Below are 19,269 nucleotides of genomic sequence, written 5' to 3'. Positions count from 1 at the left end.
TCGGAACGGGGTCCGTTCCATCAGTCTCGATGTTGCACGCGGTCGGGCAGACCAGGCCCCGACGGGGGATCGAAAATACCCCGAAGGGCTACCGGAGCTCTTTAAGGTTCGGTGTCGATTTGCCCTAACTATCCCGATACCGAACGAAACAATACCGACGAATTTTCCTGAGATTCTGACTAACTTTCCGACCCGAAACACGGAGCGAAAAGGAACACGTCCGAACCCGATGGCGGAAAAAAAACAATCTAAGATGGAGTCGACGCCCATGCGCAATGGAACCGAAGTGGGAGGAGTCCCTCGGTCTCGTGACTCGAAAAGACTTCTTCGAAGAAAAACAACTTGTAACACTCCGAGCCCAACAGCAGACGGCAGACTATGCACAGCATGTGTATCTGCAGCTACACATGCCACCGAACACCTAAATACCAGACTCTCTTTGTCCAATTCAATGCAATGAAGATAACCTGTGCTCCATTCCTCTTAATTTTCTGGATGACTTGAGAAAATGGATCAGGTAAATAGGTAACAAAGATTGAAACTTCAATGGATCAGAAAGTCATCTACTTAATTTAAGCAAAAAACAGCTAGCATATTCTGTTGAAAGCCGGACAAGGAATTCTTGTGTGGAAACGGGTGGAACTGCCGAAAGTTTTACGTTCACCCACCAGTGTTTGTTACATAGTGATCCGATGGTCAGCTACAATAGCTTAACATATCAATGCAAGGTAAGGAAATCTTAAAGCAAGTACAAAAGCATTGTTAGAAAATTTTTAAATAAAAGCAAAAAATAGGTTTTGTGTTGGAGTAGTTGTATTAATTGTAGGTGGTACAGAGTTCAAGCAAAGTTGTTCAGGGTGGAGGATAGAGGCTGTCAAGGGCGTACAAAGTGTACTAAGTGGAGGTTTGAGGTGAACGTGGCGATATAGGTGGTGGTATATGTACCCACATCGTGTAGGAGGTGATATTCAAAGTAGACTAAGATAGGGTCAGAAGGATAAAATTAGTGTACAATTTTCCGAATATCCAATAAACAAAATGGACAATGAATCTAAATGGAACTCATTTATGTAGTGGTTAATCTAAAAACGTGGCTCTGGCCGTTCGGAAACTACAGTGGACAGCTCCTCTTGAAGATTCAACTGTAGAGGTAATGTGGTCCTGTAACGTGTGCCAGTGGAAGTATAGGTGTACATAACAAGTGATGTAGGTGGTGGTGTACGTGCCCTATGGGAACAAAAGGTGGTTGGAAGTAGCAATGGGGAAACAGACACCCTAACAACAATCAAAACTATTACAGACAACGAGGAAAAAAATGGCTTTAGGGTACAATATGACCAGCAGAATATTTGCAGAGGAGCATCTATTTGCCTTAAAAGATGATCAGTACTGTATGCCTGTGCGAGCTGCTGAGCATTTCTCAGTTTGTGTCAAAAATCTGACCCAGTTTACCACTTCCTGTCATATGACCCACTCTACCTATAACACCAATGTGTCATCTAGCTAGTGGAGCTAGAGTTTCACTGACAAACCTAAATAAATAAAATAGGCACACCACACCAGAGGAGAATATTGATTTTATTACACCTCATAAATACATTATTAGCTTGCTGTTTCTTTTACAGACACTATTCCTTCCTTGCTCCCAATCAAATGAGGAATACATATTATATACAAGGACAAGGGCAAGGGGTGACGACGGAGGAGGAAATAAAAATTAAAAATAAACTTACAACACCCTATGCCTCCTGCGTCACCCAGTGCCTCCGAGAAGATTTAGAAGAAAAAAAAATAGATTTATATATAATTAGGATTTGGTATAAGACACAGTGGAATCCCATCACAAAGAGGGGGCATCGGAAGCAGTCATGGACCAAAAAACAGGATGTGGAAGTTGCAAAGCCAACATGGGCTTCCACAGGCCTACCCTTCTCCATTCCAGCCACGTACAAAGTCAAAAGTTAAGGAACCACAAAGATTACTAACTTTGGAAGGGTACCTGGATGGCTGATAGTAGCAATCGCCCCTATTTTTCCATTTGTATGAGGGGTAACCATAGCAAGTTCTAAAGTCAGGTGGACCCCAACCTTCTCACATCTTGAAAGTTCTCTCACTTCATCTCACCCCCACGACAATACCAAAGCATGCATGCTTAAAGGCCACAGGGTTGCACAAAGGCTCCCCAAAATGAAAATGAAGACCCAGGGTGCAGAGATGACTAATGATGGGGGCTATGTGGGCAGTAAAAGAGAAAACTGGCTTTATAATATTTTGCAAGACAGGTTGAAAAAAAAAAAAAGGGGGCTTTTTCTGGAAAATCAGGGCAGAAAGGAAGCGAAGAATTATTCGGAATGAGTGCGAATGAGGGAGGAAAGGAGATGAAGGAATAGAATGAATGCATGCAAAAGCAAACACTCTTGGTGTGCCTGCTTTCCACAGAGCTCTGTGCTTGTTCCAGTAACAGATCCTCTAAGGACCAGTGAGTGTGGAAGGGCACATGGTGGGATGGAGATGGCTCTGGCCTTTGTGAGTCTTGTGATTCAGCTGCAGAGAGAGGTTGATATTGGTGAACAGAGAAGGCATATATAGCCTTCTCTTCGGCAGCAGTGTTGGGATACACTGGTTTAGAATACAGAGGGGTCGGATCGAAGACCAGGATAGGGTGTGACACTGGACCATACCACCCACATGCTGGGAGAGAACACCGCGAGGAACAGGGGCTCATGAGTCTATGAAGCTTTGGCTGGGAGATGGAGCGCAGAAGGCATACCCACTAGCATCCCCAGAATGTATATATGATCACAACCCATATGAACATTGCCCCGCATCATGCTTCAACAACACCTGAGAAGACTGTGCCTTTCCTCTCCTCTCGCTGCTCTGCTCACCAGTTACATACTTTACCAGAAAATGTCTGGGGGGATTTTAAAGAGAGGTCAAGTGAATATCAGTCACCCCCTTCGGCTTGGTCATGGCTTTAAAGGCCTTTGTAGCTAGCCTGACGTAGCCACAAGAGAGCAAGATGGCGGAAAAGTCTTCATATTTCCACAGAACAGGCTGTTACCCCCTCTACCAACCCTGAGCTCCCCGGGTCAGAAGCAGGAAAGGAACTGAAGTGCAAATTCAATGATTAAACGAGACATCTGAGAAGGCTCCAGCCACTGTCCCAAGTGGGAAGGGGCAGACTCCAACCCAAGAACTCTTGTGTAGCAACAAGGCTCCCTGGCCTCCGGAGAGCGCTGATGAGGCATCGTGTTGACCTTCACTCTTCTTCCGGGTATGTTGTCACGGCTATAGTGTCCCCCAAGACTCTGGAGGGGGAAATTGGTCGACGTCACCCATCTCGTTGAAGGTCTGGTCACCCATAGTAAAAGTCAACTTGTACCGGAGACGCACCTTCTCCTGTGAAGGGTGATCAGAAAAAATAGAGTGGGTGATCAAGGAAAAAAGTCATACGAAGGCAAACAACAACAGAGGATTGACAGCATCGGAGCAGGGAGTGTATCAGGTAAGAGAGAGGGAGAGAGAAGACCGACATCAAGAGAGAAGAGAATGATATCAAAGGGAGAAATCTTCATGTATGGGGGCAAGACCGTTAGAGGGTTAGAGAGAGGGACATGAGAGGACTAGATAGAATCACTGGGGGGAGGAGAACAGGCCATTAGGGGAAGACAGACATCTGGAGAAACAGGACATTGGGACAGTATAACTGGGGTGAAAAAGAACTAGAAGGGGGTGGTGGACAACCTTTGTTGCAGCTGGTAGATTTCAGGGTAGGGAGACAGGGACGTCTGATAGCTAGAAGGGAGAATGGGGCATTATAGTGGATATAGGGATCTCAGCCTGGGAGCGGCATCAGAAGGGAGAGAGGGAATAGATTCATCTAAAAGGAAGAAGGTTTATACTGGACAGAGAGTCATCTGCTGGGGGAGTGTGTGTCATCTGGTGAGAGAATGTGTCACTAAAGGAGAGAGGCAGGCCATCTGAGTGAGAGAGCAGGGAAGAGAGAGGGAGAACGCGACAATAATAAGCAGGTATATTAGATGACAGCAATATTCATTACAGTGGAGCGAGGCTCATCGACGGTGGAGATAAAAATATATTCGGAGAGGAGACCCATACTGTCTCTGTTCCTTTAGTTATAATGAGGGATGAAGGCGGCCCTTGTCTTGGTGAGTCTTGTGATTCGGCTGTAGAGTATTCCTTGAAATCAGCATGTGCCTGACACTGGATCATCTGGCGTGTACAGTGCCTTTTCCAGGACAAAGGGTGTAAAACCAAACCATAAAGGAGAAGATTAGCTGGCAGGGCTCTAGCCAAGGATAGAAGACACCTGTCAAACCTGGTGCAGTTAGCTCAAGCTCAGAGGAAGTATGAATAAATGGCCCAGATGATCCACATTTATTCACCTTCGGTTAGACTGGAAGAAAGGAAGTCAGGACTATCCAAACGTGAAACACTCCACCGATCAGGGCACAGTGTGATTACAGAGACTTGTCCAGAGCAAGAGTCGCCAGGAGGAGCAGAACTGGTGGTTTTGTGCATTTGGCATGACCGATATCAGACTGTTTCCGGCAGGTCTGTCTAATTTAAATGGCATTGCCAAGTACACAAAGGCAGCTCAAATATAGTTGTAGGCAAGACCTTGTTTTGATTGGCGTAGACATAGGTGCACCCACTCCACCGGATTTCTCCAGGAACTATGCATCTGCAAGTTGTCACATCCATAAGGGAACAATCATTTTGTGCTGGCACCCCTTGTCTTGGACCCTGTGCACAAAATCTACTGGTCTCAAATACACAAAAATACGACATTCTGCTACACCACACACTAATAGCGAGACACTGTCCACACTACTGGAGCGGCGCCAGTAGGAACTTCGTCACCCAGAGAATAGGTTATGAAAGGCATGTTCCCCCTGACTATAATCAGTTGCCACTAACTGTTTGCCAACCTATATTTGGGTGTGACATGGCAATAGCCTTCTTTTCTATGGTTGAGCAGAGCACTGTGCACTGATTGGGAATGTCACACAACCATGAAATTCCTTGGACTGGCAGATTACTGAGACTAGTAGAAGTGAACAGAGGAGATGAAAAAAAGGTCACAATTCTCTTTGGCAGGCCTTACACTGGGAGAACATTTTAAAGGAACCTCTTGTGGAGGGACACACCCAGCTATCTTGGGTCATGGGTCACAGGTTGTGTCATTTCACTGTTCTAATCTGCTGCTTGCCAAACAATAAGATGGCCGATTTGAATCACTTTTTTTGTAATGGAGGACGTGGTTACAGAACAGCTGGAGAAGGTGATTCTTCAATAGAAAAGGTAACTTTGGAGCTGGCAATGATGAGTGTTAAGCATTCCGGAAGGATGGAGGTCAAAGGCATGTTTAAGATACTTTTTAACTGAATTTGCCCCGGGGTGTTTCAAGACAAAGAGGATGGGAATGTAAATTTTCTTAAGAAAGAGTACTGACCATGTCAGAAGACTGTGAAGCAAAGAAGGGATGCTCCTCAGCCAGGTTAGTGAATCACAAGTGTCCATAAAAAACTGGGTGTTATATTTAGAGGGCCGCAGATCTTGGTTGGAGAATGAGATCAGAACCTTCTGGATTCTAAAGAGTTTCCACCAGAAGTAGATCAGTGTTGAATAACCCACCCTGCTCTACGATCTCAAGCAGCAATGATGCAGAACAAACATTCATGAGAAGCATGTGTCTGTGAGATTTTAAATATGGTTACTCGTTAACAAAACACCTGTCGTGATTTCCGAGTTTCATTTCATGGTCTGTCTGCTTATCTGTCCTGTTCACAAGCAAATTCTTTTGAAAACTCTGACACTGGTCTTCATAACGTTTTATCTTAAAGGTCCCAAGTACCTATCTCACCGACTCGCATATCACAGGACCTAAGGGACCTTGAGGTCCTCTAATTCACATTTTTGGGCTATCCCTTCTTACAGGCTTAGAGCAAGAGGTGGTAAATTCTTCACCGAATGGGGGTCTAAATCCTGAAATCAACTTCCTGATCATTGAGAATGAATTAGCATTTAAGAAATGTTTGAAAACCTGTCTCTTTTCCTTACCTGATGACATACTTAATCAGCTACTCAATGACTGTGGTTGGTTTTGTTTCCGGCTTTTATTCTAACGTTCTTCCTTCTGAGTGACACTGCACTTTATAAACACCTTATTCCATTCCATTCTAAGTCAGCTGATGAGTGTACCCGGTCAAAGTTTTGGGTGAAAGCCACCATAAAATATCATATGAGAACTGTACTCTTCTTCTATGATTTAATGTGGATTATCTGTGATTTCCATGAGGAACATATTTATTTGGCATTTTTATAATGAACTGTGAGGCGACTTTCAGTCACTTCAGACAACTGGGACGTTTGACATGGTTCCATATGAAAAAGGAGTTAGGGAAAATACCCCCGTAGGGTTGCACAAAAAACAGAATTAAAATACAGGCTGTGGGTGCAGTGATATTGCTGATGGTGTTCAGACAGTAAAAGTGGGAGTCCATCGCTGGATTTGTGTTTATGTGCAAGGTTGGGGGATTAAATGAGGAAATATTAGGGAACATGAGAATAGGGCAAAAAGTGAAACAGAGGATTTAGTTATATAAATGCAAAAATGTTGACTGTCTTTTGTAATCTTACATGTTGATCGAACTATTGTAAGCTTTTACCTCTACAAATACACATTTGCAGTTTGCTGTCCCACACACCTGCCATCTCTCTTGAAACCAAATGTAATCTATTACAAAGCGCTATTTGGTTTTGGCAGGGAAGTCACATGTTGGCATCAAAAGAGATGCTTTTCAGAGGACAGCATGCATGTCAAGCCAGAATGGGAGCCTACGCGGTTTCATATCTGATTAAGAGACTTTAGAACCAAATGACAATTTTTGTTTGTGTGGATCTCATGGTGTTTTTCATATAAAATTAACATTTGTTTTTGCCAGAATGTCATCAAATCCTGACTTTTATCAATATGTACAGCTACAGCATCTAGCCCCAGGAAACCATGTTAGACATAGTCTGGTTTATAAACTTTGAATCTCTGGAGCAATGGCACTGAGAAAGCTATTGTTTTGGTGGCATGGAGCAAGGCAAAAGGGAGAACGAAGGTATTCATCCTTCTTCAGCATCTATTTTTAGAGACAACGTACAAACATGCACACTGGCCCAGAATATGAACACTGTGTCTATGTTAATTCTACAACTTGCAGTGGAAAATAAAAGACAACTACACAATCAAGTAAACACAGTAGAAGGGCTTAAAACGGTGCTAATGTGTAAAGTCTAAGGCGGAAAATCGTGTTTAACAAAACCACAGACATGCAAGGGAAGAAAGCGAGATGAAACCACTGCAAGATCTAATTATAATTTTAATTAGAGGAAAGAGGGTAAAATTAGTGAGGAGAGAGGATTATCAGCCACATCAGTGCTTCAGCAGACAGGAGAAACAGATAATTAACAGTCCTTGATGCAACACTGTGTGCACTCACCCCTCTTCTACCCATAGTGGAATCACATGAACATGGAGCCCTTCTCCACAGTGCTTGCTGTGCCAAGACAGCCATGTCACAGAAACACTCAGACATTCTTCATAGCTCTTGCTAAGCATTGATATAGATTTGAAAGGATAATCCGTCCAGTAACTCTAAAACGACCCCTCTCTCCCTGGAGCACAGGAGCTCTGCAATTCTGCAACTATGACTCTGTTGTTAAGGGCATTTCAAGACCACAGACCCTCTTTACCTTTTGTGGGTTTGCCAGCAGCAGCACCTGAGTGATAGCAGAGGGAGGCACAAGGGGGCTGAAGGCTGGAAGTTCTGTTCCCGAGGGAGGTTGAAGCTTCACTTTCATCACCTGCAGAAAAACAGAAAGAAGTGAGGTAAGATGCAGGAACCAGAAGCATATGTGCAGGGTGATAACAAGAGGGCTGTGACTGAGACACAACAATGTTTGAAAGAAAAATAAAAATAATAAAAAGGAAAAGTAGGAAGATGACTTAAGAAGAGGTATACAACAAAGAAAATGAACAATAAAAGAGAAAGCACAATTAAAAAAAAGCAGTAACAAGAGAAACTGAAAAATGTGAAACAAAACAAAGACAAAATGGAGAAATAAGGAGCAACATAGGAAAACAAAAAAAAGACAAAAAAAAGAAAAAGAAAAGTGGGGAACACGTAAGTATTAATAACGCAAAAAAGAAATACTGAACATTGAAGGAAAATACCAAGACAAAATTGAAAACAAAAAAAAAGATGCATAAAAAAAAAACAAGATGCAAGCAGGGGTAAAATAGAAACGAGGACACAAGAAAAAACAAGAAAAAAGAAAATAGTTGAATGACAACATTGAAAAGCACACAGGAGTGAATGGCCAAGAGAAGAGTAAAAATAAAACCTTCGGAACAGCAGCCTGAAACACAATGTTCTTTACAGGCACAGGGGCAGTGCTAATCATGGAGGTAACAACCACCAGTACGTCTAGCCTTCCTGGCGGAGAGTCCCGGGCGAAGTGGAAGAGTACGCGGAAATTGCTGTGATCATACACTGTGACAGGGAGAATACTACCTGCAAGATGAAGAGATGAACAACAGGGGCTTGTAAAAATAGAGTGGGGCATAAGGCGAGACACAATCCAACTTACAAAAGGGAAAAAGATTTACTAGTTCAAAAGTATAGGTCACAAGGAAGCATGAGACACCCAGCTCTCCCTTGAAAATGTTGGAAAACTGAAAATAAGTGGAAGATGCACCACAATTAATATATTAAATGGAATCCCCGACAATTTATGGAGAAAAACATTTTTTGTTCAGATTCAGAACATTTATTTTTGTGAAATAAATCAAATGTTTGGCATTTCACTGAAGAAGTTTTGTCATTCACTTTTTTAAAATAATTGTTAGATTTTTGTGTTTTCTTCATTATGTTGAACAAGCATTTGGGTGTTCAAGAACTGATGTCTAATTGTTACAGGTCTTAAGCCTGACAGCCATTTTGTGGCACAAACAGGCGTTGCCAGATCATCAACACAAATGCTTATAAAAAAGGGAGGCTATTCATAATTTAATACACTGGTTGCAATCCACTTTTTTCAAACAAAGAACAATAATGAAAATGTCACTTACCCAGTGTACATCTGTTCGTGGCATCAGTCGCTGAGATTCACATGGTCTGCATAGCTCGCCATCTGGTGTTGGGTCGGAGTGTTACAAGTTGTTTTTCTTCGAAGAAGTGTTTTCGAGTCACTGGACCGAGTGACTCCTCCTTCTGTGCTCATTGCGCATGGGCGTCGACTCCATCTTCGATTGTTTTCCCCGCAGAGGGTGAGGTAGGAGTTGTACTATAGTAATAGTGCCCGCGCAATGAAATGTGTAAGTATGTACCTATTAAAGGTTTAAATAATATATATACAAATGTACAAAATTGAAGGTAACTTCTGAACTGCTACAGGCTTCCGGGGAGGTGGGTGGGCCCATGTGAATCTCAGCGACTGATGCCACGAACAGATGTACACTGGGTAAGTGACATTTTCAGTTCGATGGCATCTGTCGCTGTAGATACACATGGTCTGCATAGACTAGTAAGCAGTTATTTCCCCATAAGCGGTGGTTTAGCCTGTAGGAGTAGAAGTTGTCTGAAATAGAGTTCTTAATACAGCTTGACCTACTGCAGCTTGTTGTGCGGATAGCACATCTATACAGTAGTGTTTGGTGAATGTAGACCATGTGGCTGCCTTACATATTTCATGCATTGGGATGTTTCCTAAAAAGGCCATTGAAGCACCTTTTTTCCTTGTTGAATGTGCCCTGGGAGTAATGGGCAGTTGTCTTTTTGCTTTAAGGTAGCAGATTTGGATGCATTTAACAATCCATCTGGCTATACCTTGTTTTGATATTGGGTTACCTGCATGAGGTTTTTGGAATGCAATAAATAGCTGTTTAGTCTTTCTGATGTTCTTCGTTCTGTCAATGTAGTACATTAATGCTCTTTTGACATCTAATGTATGTAGTGCTCTTTCAGCCACAGAATCTGGCTGTGGGAAAAAAACTGGTAGTTCTACCGTTTGATTTAGATGGAACGGTGAAATAAATTTTGGTAAAATTTTTGGATTAGGTCGTAGGACGACCTTATTTTTATGTATTTGTATAAAAGGTTCCTGTGTTGTGAACGCTTGAATTTCACTTACTCTTCTCAGAGATGTAATGGCGATGAGAAAGGCAACTTTCCAGGTTAGGAATTGTATTCCGCAAGAGTGCATGGGTTCGAAAGGTGGGCCCATGAGTCTTGTTAGGACCACGTTTAGGTTCCATGAAGGAACAGGTGGTGTTCTTGGTGGTATAATTCTTTTAAGACCTTCTATGAATGCTTTGATGACTGGTATCCTATACAAGGAAGTTGAATAGGTAGTCTGCAGGTATGCAGATATTGCTGCAAGGTGTATTTTAATAGAAGAGAAGGCTAGCTTTGCTTTTGGAAAATGGAGCAAGTAATTTACTATATGTTTTGGAGTTGCGTCTAGTGGTTGTATCTGATTATGATGGCAGTAACAAACAAATCTTTTCCACTTACTTGCGTAGCAGTGTCTAGTGGATGGCCTTCTGGCCTGCTTTATGACTTCCATACACTCTTGGCTAAGTTGTAAGTGTCCGAATTCTATGATTTCAGGAGCCAGATTGCTAGATTCAGCGATGCTGGATCTGGGTGTCTGATCTGTTGGTTGTGTTGCGATAACAGATCTGGTTTGTTGGGCAGTTTGATGTGGGGTACTACAGATAGATCTAGCAGTGTTGTGTACCAGGGTTGTCTTGCCCACGTTGGTGCTATTAAAATGAGTTTGAGTTTGTTTTGACTCAATTTGTTTACTAGATAAGGGAGGAGAGGGAGAGGAGGAAAAGCGTAAGCAAATATTCCTGACCAGTTCATCCATAGGGCATTGCCTTGGGATTGCTTGTGTGGGTATCTGGACGCGAAGTTTTGGCATTTTGCGTTCTCTTTTGTTGCAAATAAGTCTATTTGAGGTGTTCCCCAGAGTGTGAAGTAGGTGTTCAGAATTTGTGGGTGGATTTCCCATTCGTGGACCTGCTGGTGATCTCGAGAGAGATTGTCTGCCAGTTGATTCTGGATCCCTGGAATAAACTGTGCTATTAGGCGAATTTGATGGTGGATTGCCCACTTCCATATGTTTTGAGCTAATAAGCTTAACTGCGTTGAATGTGTTCCTCCTTGTTTGTTTAGATAATACATCGTTGTCATGTTGTCTGTTTTGACAAGGATGTATTTGTGGGTTATGATTGGTTGGAAAGCTTTTAGTGCTTGAAAAACTGCTAATAATTCTAGATGATTTATATGCAGTTTTGTTTGATGTATGTTCCATTGTCCTCTTATGTTGTGTTGATTGAGATGTGCTCCCCACCCTGTCATGGAAGCATCTGTTGTTATTATGTACTGTGGCAATGGGTCTTGGAAAGGCCGCCCTTTGTTTAAATTTATACTGTTCCACCATAGAAGCGAGAGGTAAGTTTGGCGGTCTATTAACACCAGATCTAGAAGGTGACCCTGTGCTTGAGACCACTGTGAGGCTAGGCACTGTTGTAAGGGCCTCATGTGCAGTCTTGCGTTTGGGACAATGGCTATGCATGAGGACATCATGCCTAGGAGCTGTAGTATTGTTCTTGCTTGTATTGTTTGATTTGGAGACATGTGTTGAATGACTCTGTTGAAATTGTGAATTCTTTGTGGAGTTGGCGTTGCTACTCCTTTTGTCGTGTCTATTATGGCTCCTAGATATTGCTGTACTTTGCTTGGCTGAATGTTGGATTTTGCAAAGTTGACGGTGAACCCTAGTTTGTAGAGGGTTTGTATGACTTGATTTGTGTGGTTTGAGCGAACTGGTTTTGATTAGCCAGTCGTCTAGATACGGGAATACATGTATTTGCTGCCTTCTGATGTGTGCAGCGACTACTGCTAGGCATTTTGTGAATACCCTTGGAGCGGTTGTTAAACCGAAAGGCAATACTTTGAATTGGTAATGTATTCCTTTGAATACAAACCTTAGATATTTTCTGTGTGATTGATGTATTGGTATATGGAAATATGCGTCTTTGAGGTCTAGGGTTGTCATGTAGTTGTGTTTTTTGAGCAATGGTAACACTTCTTGTAGTGTGACCATGTGAAAGTGGTCTGATTTGATGAATGTGTTTACTACTCTGAGGTCTAGAATTGGTCTCAGTGTTTTGTCCTTTTTTGGTATCAAGAAGTACAGTGAATAAACTCCTGTGTTTATTTGTGTGCTTGGTACTAATTCTATTGCATTTTTTTGCAGTAGTGCTTGAACTTCTATCTCTAGAAGCTGTGAATGGTGTTTTGATAAATTTTGTGATTTTGGTGGTATGTCTGGAGGGAATTGCAGGAATTCTATGCAATAACCATGTTGGATAATTGCTAGGACCCATGTGTCTGTAGTTATTTCCTCCCATGCTTCGTAATATTGACCTATCCTTCCCCCCACTGGTGTTGTGTGGGGGGGGTGAGTGACGTGTGAGTCACTGCTTGTTGGTAGTGGTTTTGGGGCTTTGAAATCTTCCTCTATTCCTAGGGAATTGCCCTCCTCTATACTGGCCCCGAAAGCCTCCCCTGTACTGTCCCTGGTAGGTGGACGGTGCGGACTGTGAGGTACTGGCTTGTGTGGCCTGACCCCGAAACCCTCCTCTAAAAGGTGTTTTGCGGAAGGTGGTATAAGATCCTCTGCTCTGCGGGGAGTAGAGTGCGCCCCTGGCCTTGGCAGTGTCAGTGTCCTTTTTGAGCTTTTCTATGGCTGTGTCGACCTCCGGACTGAACAGAAGTTTTTCGTTTACTGGCATGTTAAGTACTGCCTGCTGAATTTCTGGCTTGAATCCAGACGTTCTGAGCCATGTGTGCCTACGGATGGTAACCGACGTATTAATGGTCCTTGCGGCTGTGTCTGCTGCATCCATAGAGGAGCGTATTTGATTGTTGGAGATGTTTTGACCCTCCTCAACAACCTGTTTTGCTCTTTTTTGTAGATCTTTTGGGAGATGTTCAATGAGATGCTGCATCTCATCCCAGTGGGCTCTGTCGTATCGCGCTAGCAGCGCTTGTGAGTTTGCGATGCGCCACTGGTTTGCTGCCTGGACAGCGACCCTCTTCCCAGCTGCATCGAACTTTCTGCTTTCTTTATCTGGGGGAGGTGCATCCCCAGAAGTGTGTGAATTTGCCCGTTTTCTGGCAGCCCCTACCACCACAGAATCTGGTGGCAGCTGAGAGGTGATGAATACAGGGTCCGTAGGAGGCGCCTTATACTTTTTGTCCACTCTAGGCGTTACTGCCCTACTTTTAACTGGCTCCTTGAAGATCTCCTTTGCATGGCGTAGCATGCCTGGGAGCATAGGCAGGCTTTGGTAGGAGCTGTGGGTGGAGGAGAGGGTGTTAAATAAAAAGTCATCCTCTACTTGTTCAGAGTGTAGTTCCACATTATGGAACTGAGCTGCTATAGCCACCACTTGTGAATAGGCTGTGCTGTCCTCAGGTGGTGATGGCCTAGTTGGGTATGTGTCTGGGCTGTTATCAGACACTGGTGCATCGTACAAGTCCCACGCGTCTTGATCTTGGTCGTCGTGGCTCATGGCGGTGTGAGCTGGCGAATGTGACGGGGTGTAAGTTGGCGAAGCCGGAGTTACAGGTGGAGGCGAGGGAGGAGGTGTTACCGTCTTTGCTGTTTGTTGCTGAGGAGCCTCTCGTGCTACAAACTGAAGTGTTCTCTTTCTTTTGACAGGTGGAAGGGTACTGATCTTCCCTGTCCCCTGCTGAATAAAGATACGCTTTTGCGTGTGATCCACTTCAGTGGATTGCAGTTCTTGTTCGAATCTGTGTCTTTTCATTTGTGAAGACATAGAATGTTCTTCAGTATAGGAGCCTGAAACTGGGTCTGTTGGTGCTTTTTTCGGCTCCGAAAACCCTGTTGTTTGTTTTTTCGGCTCCGAGGTAACCTTCCTCTTCTTCTGTGCCGAAAAATCTTGGCCTCTATGGTCTTCGGCGCCACTGTCTCGGCGTCGATCCGTGTCGACACCGAACTCTCGGTGTCAATGCTTCTCTTTAGCACTCTCTCGGTCCCGAGGAGGCTGCGTGCCGGTGTCTCGACCGGAGTCGGACGATCTCGACACTGAATGGGCCTTTTAAGGTGCCGATTGTTTGTCACCGTGAATTTGGGTTGAGCCATGGCCGGTTGGCAGTGGCGTCCCCTGGGCCTTTTTGCCTTTTTTAATTTCTGATCTCGACGTCTTACTCACAGTTTTTGTATTGTCGAGTTCGTCGGAGTCTGAATCCTGGATGGAAAAGGATTCCTCCTGTTCCTCTTCTGTCTCGAACTGTCGATGCTCCTTTGGCGTGGACGCCATCTGCAGTCTTCTCGCTCGACGGTCGCGCAGAGTTTTTCGGGACCGGAATGCCCGACAGGCCTCACAGGATTCTTCGCTGTGCTCGGGTGACAGGCACAGGTTACAGACCGAGTGTTGGTCCGTATAGGGATATTTGTTGTGGCATTCAGGGCAGAATCGAAACGGGGTCCGTTCCATCGGCGTTGTTCTCCACGCGGTCGGGCCGACTAGGCCCCGACGGTGTGCCGAAATCTACCCCGAAGGGCACCGAAGCGCTTCGATGTTCAATGCGTCGTCGTATGTGTTTATCTCGAACCGGATCGCAACGATACCGTCGAAAATCTTCCGTTTTCAGCTATCTTTCCGTTCCGAAACTCGGAGCGACAGGAACACGTCCGAACCCGATGGCGGAAAGAAAACAATCGAAGATGGAGTCGACGCCCATGCGCAATGAGCACAGAAGGAGGAGTCACTCGGTCCAGTGACTCGAAAACACTTCTTCGAAGAAAAACAACTTGTAACACTCCGACCCAACACCAGATGGCGAGCTATGCAGACCATGTGTATCTACAGCGACAGATGCCATCGAACATATAGATTCAGTTGAAACAAAAAAAATCAATACGGATAAATGGTGACGGGAATCTTTAACAAATACTATACCATTAGAAGCCTCATGTGCAAATGAGAGTTTCACCAGTATCAGACTGTTTTTTGGTCTGGGTTTAGAGCGCGAAGCTGTCACACAGACCTATTGCTTACAAAATATATACGGTAGGATTCAACCACTGGCTTTGTTCACCAGCCTCATTCAGCCACTAGCTTTTTTTCTTCTTTTGCAATTCTTTGTTGGTTAAGTCATTATAGCACAGTACATTGCATAGGGAGAGAGAGAGGAACAGTCGTGAATGAGTGGGTGACAGCAGTATTACATGATCTTAGCCCATGCATGGTCTTAAGGTACAATGTTTGTTGTACAAGAAGGAGATACGGTTCCGTACACAAAATAAGACGATGGTTAAGGCATAATCAGGGGTTTGGATCCTGGGGGGGCCGGGGTGCACCCTGGTAAGGTGGGCCAGTGTCAGTGGGAGGGACACTCCAGACCATGCGGAGATGTGTGGGGGCCTATGAACAGTGGAAGGGCGAGCAATCACGACGGTTTCAGGCGTTCACTTGGCCAGGCTGGTGGCGGTAAAAGAGAAAAAAAAAGTGAAAATGTAGCAGAGGGTGGGGGGGATAGAGGGAGGGGCAATCTGGGATAGGAAATTGGAGGGAAAAGTGAAGGCAGTAGGTATGGCGATGAAGGAAGGCAAGGGAGGAGCAGGTGGAGGGACCGTTGCTTCCTGGGATCATCAGTGGGAACAGCTGCATAGGGGTGGGGGAGTGGGCACAGGAGGCAGGGAGTTTAGGGTTGGTGCACATCCATCTGGAGGAAGGGCGCCCAAGTTTGAAGAAAGGCCTCAGTCCTATCCTGTAAGTTGTAGATGATGCGTTCATGTGAGGCTGTCTGAAACATTTCCGTGAGCAACTTGTCATGGGAAGGAGGTGTGGGAGAATGCCAATGCTGGAGTATGCAGAGCTTGGCCGTGGCAGGCACCATGTTTAGAGGGCGGGCATTCGGACGAGTTAGGTCGGGGACCCTTGAGCATCATTTAAAAAGATCAAGGGGCGGGGTAGGGGAGGATTCAGGAATCGCAAGGTCTCTCACATAGAGTTTACCACTGCATACCAGTAGGGCTGACATGAGGGGCAGTCACATACAATGTGCAAGAGATCGCAATGGGCATGGGGCAAGAGGCCTGCCGCCCTCAGTTTCACAGTTGCCCAGTGCCAGTCATGGAGCATTTTAAAAAGGCAGACTTTTATCCGAGCCTCCCTTGCTCCGCGGTCAGAGGCCTCTAGTAAATCTGCCTAGTTCTCCATTTTGATTTCAACCTGTAGCTTTGCACACCATTTGATGCAAAGGTTGTTTGAAAGAGATAGGGAAAAGAGCTGACTGATCAGGCGGCTGTTAAGTCCGAACTTCACTCCGTGGAAGTGGCCCCAGGCCCTAAGATAGGAAACCACAGGAGAGGACTACATGGTTCAAGGGCACGCTCCCATATTATGAGCAAGGCAGTGTTGGAGTTGCAAGTGTCTCCAGGCTTGTTGAGGGGGGGTGCGATGGGTGAGGCCAAACTCATCATGGAGCGCTACGAAAGGCTTAAGGGCACTGTTGGCCAGGATCTGGACCCGGTGAGTGATACCTGCAGAGTGCCAACCTTTCCAGTCCAGCATCTATCCACCGATCTGTAGGCTGGTATTGTCCCAAAGTGGCACATGCTCATGGAGATGGAGGCCCACCCCAAACAGGCGATTAGCTTGTTACCAGGATTTCACCATGGCTTGTACCATTGGGTTGGCAGGACGTAGCATGGAACCCCTATCAACAGAGAGTGGGCTCAGTCCTTAAGGGCACTGCAGTACCATGATTTCCGTCTGAACCCACAGTGGGGGGGTCCATGTCTCTACGGAGGGCAGGACCAATCCGTCGCAAGAGCGATGGGCTATCAGTTTGGTGCTAGCTAGACATGGATGGGAAGACCTAGCAGACGAAGGAGGGGATACCCTTATCAACAGAGCGTAGCACAGAGAGGAGGGCCAGCAGGGGTAGCATGCCAAGGATATATGTATACAGTGGGACCGTCACCATGCATACTGCCTGCACTCTCCCATACAGGAAGAGCCCCAGCTGTGACCATTTCTCAAAATCTTGCTTTGTTGGGCGAGCAAGGGGTCAAGATTGTCGGCAAGCATTCAATCCAGGCCTTGGCTGACATAAATCCCCCAGGTAGTTGAGATGAGACGGCGTCCACCGAATGGGAAGATCTGTAATAGAAGCGCACGTCATCACATGGGAGAGGGGTAGCGCCTTGCTCTTGTCCCAACTTGCTTTATTACCCAACCTTGCCGCAAAATCAGCGAGGGTGACGCGTAATGTCGGGAGTGAACTTGGAAGGTCTGTGAGGGTAAGTAGGACGTCGTCCGCATAAAGATAGATTGTGGATTTGGTATGGGGACTCCAGATATGAGCGGAGCATGTCAGATGGAGGCCACCAGTGGCTCCATAGCCAGAAGAAACAGCAGTGGGGACAGCAGGCAGCCATTGTCTAGTACCACCTCAAATGGGGAACGGCTCGGACAGGAAGCCTCTGCAGTTCACCTGTGCCATGGGTGATTCATAAAGCCAGCGGACTTTGGCTTTGAAGTCATCGTCCAGGCCGAAGCATTGCAGAATCGCAAAGAGGTACCACCATTCAATCCTGTCAAACGCCTTTTCGGTGTCCAGGAAGAGAGCAAGGGCTTCATCCTGTAAGTCTCTGGCCGACCACAGGGTGAGCGCAAGGGTACGGTGATGATTCCTGGATGAACGACCAGGAACAAATCCTACCTGCGTGTGGTGTATGAGGGTCAGGATCACTTTCAGTAGGCAGGCCGCTAGAACCACCCCAACCTTCGAGTCTTGATATCCCCATTAAGTAGGGAGATGGGCCTAAACCTCCCACAGAGCAGAGGATCCTTTCCCTGCTTAGGGAGGGCTGCTATCATTGCCTTGTTGGAAATGGAGCTAAAAAAGCCCATGCAGGCTGTTTCCCGAAAGGCCTTGTACAGCTCAAACAAATCCTTGCCCACCCACTTATAGAATTCCGCAGGAAATCCATCCTACCCTGGTGCCTTATGATAGGTAAGTCTAGAGATAGCCTGGGCTATCTCTGCTTTACTAATGTCGCCCTCTAATAAGCTCCTGCAGTCATCATTGAGGCTGGGTATGGGTATACCATCAAGGAATGAGGTGAGTCAGGCGGGATCCTCCTCTGTCTCTAGGGTGTAAAGAGTCCAGTAAAAGTCTGTAGATTTGCTGACAATGTCCTGGGGTGAGTGAGGATAGCGTCAACCAAGGATTTGATAGCTGATATGGCCAGCACCACCACCTGTTGTCGCAACTGTGCCACCAAGACGTGACCTGCTTTCTCTCATTGCTTGTAATGGTGTCCTTTCATCGGTTGAAGGAAATATTATGCCTTAGAGGTGTAAAGGGCGTTGAGATCCATTTTGACCTGTTCGAGACAAAGGTGGATGGGTCCCTAGTTTAAAGGCAGGTTAGGGTTGCAATCAAACCCTCCAGGTCCTTCTGCTGAGAGTGCCTTTAGGCATTGGTGAGGGCTGCAGCCCAAATCACACTATGGGAAGAAACCGAGCCCTTGGGACAGGGGAGTGGTTCGAGAGCGCAGCCTCCATGATCTGGGACTCCCTGACAAGGACTACTGGCCTCTTGGAGGTCAAAAAATAGTCTAGCCTAGACCCTAGCACCATGGTCCTGTGACAAGAAGGTATATTCCTGATCTAAAGGGTGGGAGAGATGCCAATGGTCCACGGGACCGTGATCCATCATAACATCACAGATGAGAGCCCTTTCAGCATTGTTGCAATGATCTAGAGGGCCGGTGCGGTCAAGCACTGCGTCGTGGGCCTGGTTCCAGTCTCCTACAAGGAGGAAATGGGTGGCTCCAATCTCTGTCAGGAGGCAGCTGATTTGAAGAAAGAAAGATTGTTTAGTGCCCACAGGGGCATATATGAAAACGAAGCACAAGATGTGTTCCCCAAGTTTTACTTTGGCAAGGATGTAGCGACCATCCGAATCAGACAAAGTCTTGAGGACGGTGAAGGGTAGTGATCTTCGTAGAAGGATTGAGACGCCGTGTTTTCTCGACAGTCCTGAGTCTGATGATAAGCTTGCCGAGCAACTGCTATATAGTGCCCGCCCCAACTAGTCACAACTCAGTTTCTCAGATTCCAGGTGGGAAAGGTGG

General features: G+C 45.6%; 1 protein-coding gene and 1 long non-coding RNA gene across 2 annotated transcripts in view; one reads left to right on the top strand and one right to left on the bottom strand.

The window, feature by feature from the left end:
* Positions 1-19,269, top strand: part of LOC138292664 (uncharacterized) — a 360,464-nt gene that overhangs the window by 96,631 nt on the left and 244,564 nt on the right. The gene's annotated exons all lie outside the window — the stretch shown is intronic.
* The window catches only part of GGA1 (golgi associated, gamma adaptin ear containing, ARF binding protein 1), an 85,224-nt gene continuing 67,514 nt past the window's right edge, over positions 1,560-19,269 (bottom strand). The window contains exons 15-17 of the mRNA XM_069231375.1: positions 8,422-8,591; positions 7,771-7,881; positions 1,560-3,402 (exon numbers count right to left, since the gene is read on the bottom strand). Coding sequence (XP_069087476.1) covers positions 3,292-3,402; positions 7,771-7,881; positions 8,422-8,591 — 392 coding nt within the window. The 3' untranslated portion in view covers positions 1,560-3,291. The remainder of the gene's footprint in view (positions 3,403-7,770; positions 7,882-8,421; positions 8,592-19,269) is intronic.

This window comes from Pleurodeles waltl, chromosome 4_2 (genome assembly GCF_031143425.1).
Source record: "Pleurodeles waltl isolate 20211129_DDA chromosome 4_2, aPleWal1.hap1.20221129, whole genome shotgun sequence".
Classification (NCBI taxonomy): domain Eukaryota; kingdom Metazoa; phylum Chordata; class Amphibia; order Caudata; family Salamandridae; genus Pleurodeles; species Pleurodeles waltl.
This window is presented reverse-complemented; position numbering and strand designations above follow the sequence as displayed.